This window comes from Nuphar pumila, chromosome 10, assembly GCF_984573655.1.
Source record: "Nuphar pumila chromosome 10, dmNupPumi1.hap1.1, whole genome shotgun sequence".
Taxonomy (NCBI): domain Eukaryota; kingdom Viridiplantae; phylum Streptophyta; class Magnoliopsida; order Nymphaeales; family Nymphaeaceae; genus Nuphar; species Nuphar pumila.
The window spans coordinates 117,789,696-117,801,928 of NC_143258.1; the positions used below are offsets into that span (position 1 = coordinate 117,789,696).

The 12,233-nt window shown below is 38.7% G+C and overlaps 1 protein-coding gene across 7 annotated transcripts in view; it reads left to right on the forward strand.

Annotated features, from left to right (window-relative positions):
- PHOT2 (phototropin 2) overlaps nt 1–12,233 on the forward strand; it is a 249,196-nt gene that overhangs the window by 141,538 nt on the left and 95,425 nt on the right. For all 7 annotated transcript variants that reach the window (XM_090019848.1, XM_090019847.1, XM_090019846.1 and 4 more), the window contains one exon: nt 4,026–4,129. In XM_090019848.1, the coding sequence (XP_089875974.1) occupies nt 4,026–4,129 (104 nt within the window). The remainder of the gene's footprint in view (nt 1–4,025; nt 4,130–12,233) is intronic.

A 12,233-nucleotide genomic window follows, 5' to 3' on the forward strand; every position in this document is an offset into this window, starting at 1 on the left:
GAAACGATCAACAACTTGCCTACATATGGCATGCGATTTTCTCGAATCTCGCATCCGATAACGCAGTGTCTGCATGCTACGTAAGTCTCAACACTGGTCTCGGTAAACGGGTTTCGCAAAAGAACCCCCGCCCATCAACTTGATCTTGCCCCAGATTAATGATTCCCCGAAACATATCGGGTATACGAACTAGCAGAAAAGGTACTCCTCCCGAATACGTTGAGTAGGGGAGGCATAGATGCAATAGCGCATCACACAAAAAGGGGGCTTAAACTTTACCGGCAGAACTGCACAATCGAAGAACTGGGAACCTCGCAAAAGACCCAATTAACTTCGAGGTTGCGTCGTTTAAGCCTTAAATCCACCATGGTTGCGAGAGCGAGAGTGGTGGAGGCCGAAGCATATTCCATGAGGTCATAACCATGGAATTCTACGTGAAGAATGCAACAGGAAAAAACATGTGCGATGGCAAGGCGAAAACGAAAGACAGTAATGCGAAAAGCAAGAGCTTGGGCACGAAGTGCGACGACAAAGCAAAATGACAGAAATAAGAAATGCAAAAGCAAATGACAAGGATCGTGAAACCGCGTTCTTGAGCAAAAGACAGAAAGCAGTAAATGCGAAAGCAAAAGCCTGGGCGCAAAGCGCGGTGGCAAACAGGAAACAGGAAATGCGAAAGCAAAGGACAAAGATCGTGAAATCGCGTCCTTGAATTAAATGCGTACTTATATACGTATATGTATATAAATATATAATTAAGTCATTTCGATCTTTAATTATTTAAGCTCGATTCGATTATTTAAGTATTTGTGCAACTTCCCCTACCTTGGGGTATCGCGAGAAAGAAGACGTATGCGGGCGTAAGTGATTGTCGGTTCGGGTTACGAACGGGTTCTGTTGCGCAACTGCAAATGCGCGAAGATTAGCAATTTAGAAAACGAGGAACAGAGAGCTGGGAGAAGGCTCGGCCTCTCATAAATACAAGGCAGGGGCCGATGGCCCCCTGTCGGTTTTTTAAAAGGGACGGTGGCTCCTGCTAGTTTGTAAAAGAGGGTCTGGGGCCGATGGCCCCTGCCGGCTTTTTAAAAAGAGGGACAGGGGCTGGCCTCTGCCGGAAATAAAAAGACGGGCAGGGGCATCGAACCCTGCCGAAAATAAAAGAGGGGCAGGGGCCGATGTTCCCTACCAGATCGAGAAGGAAGGGGGGGGGGGGGGGGGGCAGGGGCCAAAGGCCTCTGCAGCTCTTAAAAAGGATGAGGCAAGTGCCAATGGTTCTTGTCATCCTTGAAAGGAAGCGGGGCAGGGGCCAATGGCCTTTACCGACTTCAAAAATATCGGGGCAGGGGCCAAAAGCCTATGTCGGAAACTCCAAGACAGACGGAGGGGGGGGGGGGGTCCTGACCCCTTCCGTCGGCCCGCTGAGATAGAGGGCAGAGCGAGAGAAGGAGATGGGGGGAAAAGAAGAAGGGAAGGGAGGAGACGTACTTGGGGGAGGAGAAAGGGAGAGGGAGACAAAGAGAAAAGGGGGCGTCAGGGGAGCCGAGTGGGAAAGAGAGAGGAGACGGGGGGGAACTTTGAATGCTTCCCCCTTCCTCCCTTGCGTCTTTTTAAAGACGAAGGGGGCGGGCGCCCCTCGATATGCCTCGGGCGGCCCACCGACAGCCCATGATGGGCTTGAATCCGGGTCGGATCCGACCCGGGTTCAGAAAATTTTTTGTTGTTTCTTTCACTGGGTTTTACAGTTACAACAAGGATGCACAAATCTGCGTCTTTAAATATATACTGGCGTAATTTAAAGTAAGCACGAGTACGCAAAATTGCGTACCTTAAATAATTATATATGTATATAGGATACATATATATTAAAGCAAAAGCCTATATACATTACAGCACGATGACAAAGTATATAGCGTAAAGCAGGGCCCGGTGTGTGAAACTACACATCAGGTTAAATAAATCGCATAAGCAATGCCTATTGTACGAAACCGTACATTGGGCTAAGTAAATTGTGTAAGCGAGGCCCAATGTACGAAACCATACATTGGGCTAAGTAAATTGCGTAAAGCAGGAGGCTATGCACATTATAGCGTGACAACAAGGTAAATACCATAAAGCAGGGCCCGATGTACGAAACTATACATCGGGCTAAGTAAATTGCATAAAGCTGAAGCCTGTGAACATTACAGTGCGACGACAAAGTAAATAACGTAATTAAAATGGGATAAGGATACACAAAACTGCGTTCTTGAGTTAAAAGCACATATATATGTGTATATTTAACGTAAATATATATATATATATATATATATCTATATTAGAAATGTTTCTTTGTCAACATCGAGTGCAGTTTTCCCCTACCTCGGAGATGGTCCGAATCTCTGACGATTATGAGCGTAGGTTATTAAATTGTCCATGCTTTGGTAACCATGTTGGAAATATGGAGTCTCGTTCGTTGCGCCGATGTGGTGCACTACAAATGGTTTTTATCGTACTGTGTTAAGTTCTTAAATTTAGCAAAAGTGGTGATGATCACGTCACAATGGTCGAACTTGAACCCAATTCGAGTCGAACTCGGTGGCTAGCCAGGTTAAGCCATGGAGAATCGAGGGAGCGGGACAGAATCCGATCGAGCTGGCTTGGTGGAACCGAGTCAAACTCGACACACCCGAGCCGGCCCAGGGGAGTTGGACCGAATCAAGTTGAGCTCGGGTTTAACCGGGTTCAGCTCGGTTCGACTCGACTCGAGACAACAACAAAAGTAGCTGCTGTTGCTCGGGTAAAACAAGAGGTCGGGGGTTGAGGGCTCGGCAGTCAGGTTGAGACACACCCGATCCCAAACCGGGATAGGATCGAGCCAAGCTCGGTCCTCTAACAAGAGGGAAAAAGGGTGAGAGGGCTGACAACCAGGCCACTGCCAGAGGCAGTGGCTGCCGCGGCTCGCTGACAGAGTAAGGGAAAGGGGGAGGTCGGCGGCCAGGCCACTGCCGAAGACAGTGGCCGCCATGGCCAAATGACATCGCAGGGGGAAAGGGGAAGGACATCGACAAGGCCACTGCCGAATCCGGGTTGGATCCAACCTGGATCCGTCCCAACTTTTGGGTTGGGAACCCAAAATTGGACTGGGTTGGGTCTAGTAGGACCCAACTCCGTCTCCACTATTAAAATTATATATATATATATATATATATATCTAAAAACTAAAGAAACAGTGTTTTGGATTTGGATCTTTCGAAGATCCAAACCAAAACAGCAACAACCTTAAAGAAGGGGAGGTTTTTAGGTGGATCTCCTACTGAGGTCCATATCCAAAACGCGTTTGATTTAGCTCTAACCCTTTTTAACATCCAAAAGTTCATCGATTTGTCCATGGTTGATGAATTTCGTAAAAAATACCGGAATTAAACATAGAAAATTTGTGGACTTTACATTAAGAGAATTTATATTAACTTAAAGAATGTCTTTGGCTATCATCTACATCCATTTACCATTTTTCATGTCTTAATGCTTGATTTGATTTATTCAGATCCATTAGATAGGGATCCACTTTTTGAGGAATATGAGTCAAAGCAATAACAAGAATATTTCTGGTTGAACATATTTCACATTTCCTTGGGAGATGGTTAACTAAAGATCAAAAGATAAGTAATTTGACTCATTCACATACAGATACATGAGTCTTCTGAAAGTGCCCATGTTCTATAGTTGCAGCGCTTCCATTTCAGTGGGTGAACAAAAAGCAAATATTGCCATCTTGCTCCTCAACATCCTAAATCTTTCCCCAACTCCCCCTAAGCACCTCCACTAGAGGGATTTTAACCTAGATCCCTACTTGAATCTCCAACCATCAAAAGCATGCCTTATAAAACTGCCTTGAAGTCTTATTTTCTAGGTCTATAAACTGTAGGTATTATTTTCATTATATTGTCTTCCATTTCTGTTTCTAAAGGCTTGTTGAATAGTCAAATTCTCTTTTTGATGTTTCATAGAGAGTTTACTTCTATTATTTTCCATATTAAATGTTCCAGACTGCTACACATGTGTGTTTGATAACGGACTTCTGCCCTGGTGGGGAGCTTTTCACATTGCTTGACAAGCAGCCTATGAAAATATTGAAGGAAGAAGCTGTGAGGTAACAAATGTTTTTCACAATTTGGAATGCTTTCATCTCCTCCAATGTAAATAAGAATATTTTGTAAGTTGCAGACACTGCTCTGGTAATATGAACATTTTGCTTCTGCATTTTAATTTAAATCAACATATTTGAACTTGTTTGCAGGAATTACTTTTTGCTTCCATACGTGGTCTTTTTTGACGTTGCACTATTACCATCTTGGCATTTGTATGGTTTGTGGTTCTCTGAATCCACCCATATAGGTTTCTGGTTGTTACATACAAGAGTTTCTCTATTAATGCAAACTCTTTGTGTGCACACAATAAAATTTATACTTCTAAAAGTAATAATTCTTATACATGATAGCTCTGATATCGTGCAATAACATTGAATGAGTATTATGGCTAGAACCCTCTTAATTATATTAACATACATCTGGACATCATGAACAAGTCAGACCTATGTCCCTTCTTGATGATTATCCTAACAGAAACATGCTAGTGGATCCACTATCTTAATCCACTTGGTGTTATCTGCTCATACTTTGACTCAATTAGGATTCATGTCATATTTTATTTTTGGCCTTCATCATTTCTTAGACTTTTCTTTGTCTCTTCTTTCCTTCGTATTGAGATACAAATATTTATATATGCCTCATCATAAGAAACTATCCCCATGAAAAACAGCTTACAATAAAAGTAAAACTATTTCATGGTAATTTGAAGAGCAACATATAATGTTCTGTTAAAAAGTATAACTATACAAACAAAACAACAACAACTACGCCTTCATCCCAAAACAATTGGGGTCAGCGATATGAACCAAAAAAGAAATTCATTTTGGGTCTTCCACATGAATCCTTTTCCTCCAATCATTTCTATCCAACGCCATGTCCTCGGTGAGGTTCAAAGCATTCATATCCTTTCCTATCATCTCCATCCAAGTCTTCCTAGGCCTACCCCGACCTCTTTTAACTAATATATTTTCCCATTTCTCCAACCTTCTAACTGGAGCATCATTAGGCCTTCGCCGAATATGTCCAAACCACCGTAAACGATTCTCTCGCATCTTATTTTCAATGGGTGCAACACCTACCTTCTTACGTATCTCTTCGTTCCGAATCTTATCTTTTATTGTATTTCCACACATCCATCTAAGCATCCGCATCTCAGCTACACTCATTTTTTGAATATGATGTCTCTTGGCAGCCCAACATTCCGTACCATATAGTAAAGCGGGTCTAATAGTCGTCCTATAAAACTTTCCCTTCAACCGCAATGGCATTCTACGATCGCACAGCACTCCAGTAGCACTTTTCCATTTCATCCACCCAACCTTTATCCTATGATTTACATCTCCATCAATTTCTCCATACTTTTGAATGATGGATCCCAAATATTTGAAATAATCATTCACCGGTATATCTTGCTCACCAAGTTTCACTACACTCCCATCACTACTTCGTTGCTTACTAAACCGACATTCCATATATTCAGTCTTACTCTTACTCAACTTAAAACCTCTAGCTTCCAATGTCTGTCTCCATAATTCTAACTTAGCATTAACCCCAGCTCTAGACTCATCAATCAAAACAATATCATCAGCAAACAACATACACCACGGTACATTTTCTTGAATTGATCTCGTAAGCTCATCCATCACTATCGTAAATAGGAAAGGGCTTAAACCAGATCCTTGATGTAACCCAACCGTTATCGAAAAATTGGTTGTCACCCCTCCACAAGTGCGGACATTGGTTATTACTCCTTCATACATATCTTTAATTATACTAATGTACTTGAGAGAAACACCTTTCTTCATCATTGTCCACCAGAGAACGTCCCTAGGTACTCTATCGTATGCCTTCTCTAAATCAATAAAAACCATATGCAAATCTTTGTTCCTCTCTCTATATCTTTCAATAAGTTGTCTAAGAAGATGTATAGCTTCCATAGTTGATCTTCCAGGCATAAAACCAAATTGATTCTCCGATATCATGACAACCTTCCTCAACCTAGACTCAATCACCCTCTCCCAAAGTTTCATAGTATGACTCATGAGTTTTATACCACGATAGTTTGTGCAATCTTGTATATCACCCTTATTCTTATATAAAGGCACCAAAGTACTCTTCCTCCACTCATTAGGCATCTTATTTGTTCGCCAAATCAAGTTAAAAAGATTTGTCAACCATTCTAAACCTTTCTCTCCCAAGCATTTCCAAGCCTCGATAGGTATACCATCTGGGCCAACTGCCCTTCTTGATTTCATTTTCTTCAAAGCCTCTGCAATTTCTTTCTTTTGAATCTTGCGCATGAAGTCACGATTTATCTCATGAAAAGGAATGGAGAAGTCTCCAAGATCTTGAGCATGACTATCATTAAATAGCTTATCAAAATAATCTTTCCATCTCTCCTTAATCTCCTCATCTTTGACTAAAACCCTTTGCGTTTCATCTTTGATACATCTAACCATACCCAAATCCTTCGATTTCCTATCTCTCATCTTTGCAAGCCTATAAATATCCTTCTCGCCTTCTTTGGTATCCAACTTGTCATAAACCTCCTTATATACCTTAGCCCTCGCGTTTCGAACAACTTTTTTAGCTTCCTTCTTTGCTATCATATACTTCTCCAAATTCTCATTATCACGACTCTTACTTAGATTTCTATAACACTCTCTTTTAACCTTAATAGCTAATTTGACATCCTCGTTCCACCATGATGTATCCTTACCTAGTGGTGCACCGCCTTTAGACTCACCCAATACCTCCTTAGCTACTTTTCTCATACCACCCGCTATCTTATTCCACATTGATTCTGAATCCTCCTCGAGACACCAATCAACTTCCTTAACTACCTGCTCTACAAACATTCCTTGTTTAGCTCCTTTCAGTGCCCACCACTTAATTCTAGGATCTATCCTATGTCTATCCCTTTTGCGGCATTGTCTAATTCTAAGATCTAAAATTAAGACTCTATGTTGTGTAGCTACACTTTCTCCTGGTATAACCTTACAATCGATGCAACAACCCCTATCTCTCTTTCTAAGTAGGAAAAAATCTATCTGACTCGTATTAACCCCACTTTTAAATGTTACTAGATGAGACTCCCTCTTCCTAAACCAAGTGTTTGCTAAGATCATATCATAGGACAAACAAAAATCTAAAATCCTTTTTCCACTTTCATTTCTTTTTCCTATACCATAGCCTCCATGGATATTCTCAAATCCATCCCTACTAATGCCTACATGTCCATTAAGGTCACCGCCGATGAAAAGCTTTTCTCTATAAGATGTCTCTTGTACTACTCCATCTAAATCTTCCCAAAATTGATGCTTAATGGAATCATCTAAACCTACTTGAGGTGCATAAACACTAATAATATTAATAATATCCGTACCTAATACTAATTTAATAAGTAAAATTCTATCACCCTTCCTACGGACCTCAACTACATTATCTATAAACTGACGACTCATAACAATCCCTACTCCATTCCTATTCCTATTTATTCCTGTATACCAAATCTTATATCCCCAAGGTTCTATCACTTTAGCTTTCTCACCTACCCATTTGGTCTCTTGAAGACATAAAATATCAATCTTTCTCCTACACATAACATCTACTAACTCTACCAACTTACCAGTTAAAGACCCTATGTTCCAAGTGGCTAACCTAATTTTATGGTCTTGGACTAACTTCTTTACCCCCACCCGTCCAACAAAGTGAGGGAACCCTTGCCTATTTGACACCACACCCGGGCGCCGGTGTGACGCGTCGCTTCTGGGCGACGACCTAGCAACCCTTGCACATTTATCACTGCCTCCGGGCCTAGAGAGTACAGCGCGTCGTTCAGTAGGGAACGCCCCAACGAAATTCTCATATTGGTTCATTTTCATAGGATATGACAAAGTTTTTATGCTGGCTGTCACAGGCCTACCGCAACCCTCCTCCTTTATCCGGGCTTGGGACCGGCAGTGTATAACTACACAGGCGGAGTTAAAAAAAAAAAAAAAAAGTATAACTATATATATATAATATTTATTTATTATATTTTTATTTTTATTTATTTCCCTTTTTTATACTTTTACTTTTTGACTAGTTCACATTGAACTAGACTTTTAACTAGTCAAGATCCAACTAGATCTTGACTAGTCAATATAGTCGTTGGAGCTAGTCCAACGGCTACAATTAGAGCCGTTGGATTAGCTCCAACGACTCTATGGAGCTTCTTAGAAGCTCCTCTTTCTCCATCTCATTTGTGTATAAATAAGGGGTGATCCCCCTCTCCATTGTAACAATGCTTTTATGCATTTCATATGAATGAAATAAAGTTTATTATTTTTATCTCTTGTGTTCTTCCATTTATGCCCTTTTGTGGGTTATGGTTGTAGTGTGTTCAATAGACACTCATTACAAGCATTTGTGGAAAATCCTTATTTCCTTACATGGTATCAGAGCTTGGAAGCTTTTAGATCTTAGAGAGTTTTTACCTCGTTTTCCGTGCCTCCTTAGCAAAAGTTGTTTCATCTTCTTGTTCGCGATTATGTCACCATAATTGAAGAAAGAAGACGTTTGGAGGATCGATTGGCTAGACAAAAATCGTGATTGTACTCTTGTCTCTTCCTCCATTTTTTTCCTTTTTTTCTCTTTTTTTCTCTTCTCATCTACCTTTTTTTTTTCTCACCCTTGTAAAAATAGTTGACAATGATAAAGTCACCATCATGCCCATGAAATTAAATGATACTATGTGATGTGGGCTTTAATCATGAAGCATCACATTTGGAGAAAAGGGTTGTGGAGAATAGTAAATGGTTTCGATTTAGAACCAAAACTAATTCTCACAAAGATTGAAAATGAGAAAGAAGTACCTCTCACGGAAGGAAAGAAAAATAAAGCATTCACTACCTATAAGAAAATGTGGAAAGAATGGAGGATGGGGCACGCCAAAATTATGTCATGGCTAATTAATAACGTTGACATCAAGAAATGCTCTAGTCTAGTCAAATTCGAGCATGCCAATAAAGCTTGAGAATATCTTAGAAATATGTATTCTCTTAAGGACATTGCACACATTGCAATTTGCAAGACAAAGTTCTGGCTTTGACTCAAATGGATAAAAGTATTAGAGAATATTATAATGAGTTGTTCGAACTTTGGGAAGAGTTGACTCTTCTTGAACCAAAATGGCATTATCCAGAAGATATTGAGCTTTGTAAAAAACAACTCAATATGGAACACTTTTAGCAATTTATAAATGGTTTAAGGCCGAAATTTGAAACAACCAAATTGGCTCTTTAACATAGAGGAAAAGTTCCGTCTATCATTGACACTATTGAAAAACTAATTATAGAGGAAAATAAACTCTAGAAGAATACTCCAAGGAATGAAGAAAATTCCATTCTAGTCGAATCTAGACCGGAAAATTATATGCGCACTTATAGGATGCCTCACTTTGGTAGACAAAACAATGATTATGACAAAGAAAAGTCATTTGCCGTCATTGTCATAAATCAGGGCACTATAGGCCTCGATGTTCTAAGTTGAAGAGAAGAGAAGAAAAGAAAGTTGCATCTGTTGGTTCAGAATCAAAATATCAAACCAATCAAGATGCACCTGTATTTATGGCATAATTAATGAAAATCCTTCAACCTCTTCTCAATGGAGCATCCTCCTCAACTGAAGCCTCAACCGGAGCAGCTGTCTCATCCTTCTTCGATCCCGATAACTTTTCTTGACTCCTTGACTCTGGTGTTTTTTTTCATATGACCTCAAATATCAATAGTTTGTCTGAATGTCTTAACAATAACTCAAGTGTATCAAAAGTTTTCAAAGCTGATGGTACATCTCTTGACATAAAACGAATAGGAAATTTTGAAAACCTTCAAAAATCCAAAAAATTCTTTATCCCAAAAGTTAGATATATTAAGAAACTGTATTTAAACCTTTTATATGTTTCTCAAATATCTAATTATGGGTGTAACATCTCATTCTCTTCTCATAGTTATCGGGTATAGGATCGCCAGTCAGGAAAGCTAATTGGAGAAATCCATAGAGAATGAGGACTCTACTACATAGATTGTTTGGAATTACCTAAGAATGTCTTTTGTTATAATGTTCAGCAATTGGGTTGGATCTATGGCACAAAAGACTTGGCCATCCTCATATATCCAAAATCCAACACTTTCCAAGTTTTGAAAAATTTTGCAATTCTGAATGTTTTGCTTGTAAAGATTATATTATTGAAAAAATGAAACGATTATCATTTCATGATAGATCTTTTGTTTCATCTAGACCACTTGAGTTAATACATTCAGATGTTTGGGGTCCCGCACCGGTCATATCAAAAGGCGGATATGCATATTATGTAATTTTTGTTGATGACTTCTCTAGGCATACTTGGATATACTTCCTTAAATATAAATCAAAGGTCGTTTTTCATTTTCAAACATTTTACAAAATGGCTAAAAATAAATTTCAAAATGCTATTTCCATTTTTTGCACTGATTCATGAGGGAAATATTTGTCAAAAGAATTTAAAGACTATCTCAATTTTTATGGCATTGCATATCAATGATCTTGTCTACACACACCTCAACAAAATGGTTTGGCCGAACGAAAACACCGACACATTATGAAAACCACTAGGACTTTATTGATAGCAAATCAAATTCCAAAAGAATTTTGGGCAGAAGCAGCCCTAACTGCTACCTATCTCATTAACTGAATGCCATCTTCTTCTTTGAAAAATATAACTCCAATTAAAAAACTTGTCAAATTATCTCCTGATTAGTCCAGATTGAGAGTTTTTGGATGCAAATGTTTTGTCTTCATCAACAAAAATGATAAACTCTCCCCCTGGACCATTTCTTATGCCTTCTTAGGTTATGCGGATAATAAAAAAGGCTATAAATGTTATGATTTTAAAAATGAAAATTTGTATGTGTCGAGAAATATATCCTTCATTGAAAAAGAAAGTTTTTTTTTTGAAAAGATCAAAGAAATAACCGAATATTCCTTTTTAATAGATTTGACTTCAAAATCTAATGAATATGACCATGAACACGACCTAGACGATGATCAAGGTATTGTTGATTCTGAACATACTGTTACTAATGAAGAGCAAACTCATAGGGACACCAGTTTATAGTACTCTAAACGTAGAGAATCCAATCTTCCATGTGCATTGGAAAAATATTCTGAAGCACAAACTAGAAGGTCATTCTGAGTCTTTAAACCTCTCAGAAAATTTGTCGTACGAATCTTTTTCACCCACATATAAGGCATTTATTGCATTAATACACTCGTATATAGAACCTACATCCCATACTCAAGCCAAAAATCATAAAATGTAATATCGAGTATTTTCATAAAAGTATAGAAGAAAAATCATTTGAACTTTGTTATTAGACCGATGCTTTTGATTCTAGGCTTGGCTCAGGTCTCATCGACAAGGTCGAGACGAGCTAATCGAAATGTAAGAAAGAGTTTCATTTTCGGCCTTTAAATTCAAGCAAAATTTGAGCGAAATTCAGAATTTATATTTATATTATATATTGTTGGATGCGTCTCGGAATGCCGAGCGCAACGATATGTTACTTTTCATAATTCGAGTTCCAGTTGCCCCGAAAAGCGCTTTTTTCAAAAAAGGAGATGTTTGTCGGTTCGGATCCAGATTTGGATCGGACTGGATCCAATGGATTTAATCTAAATTAATATGGATCTGGACTCTATACAAGACCCATATTAATCTGGATTTGGTCTAGTCTAAAATTCATTTGGATTCTGGATCCGAATCCAGATCCAAACCCATTCCCAACGATTTTCTAGCTTTAAATTCAATAAAAAACTTAAAATTAGTGTTAATTAATGTTAAGAAGTCTCCCAAGTTGATTTGGCAACCTTTAGAAGCTTCTAGATAATTATTAGTTATTTAATATTTAATAACTAATCAATTAATTTTATTTAATTCTGAAATTTATTTTTAAGGTTGTCTAGGACTTTTAAATAGAGTCCTTATACATACCTAAAGAGAATTAAGAAGGTTTGAGAAAAGACTTTTAAAAATAGGAAACTTTGAAAAAGTCAAAATAAGAGAGGTTTAAAATTTTTGGAAAGGGA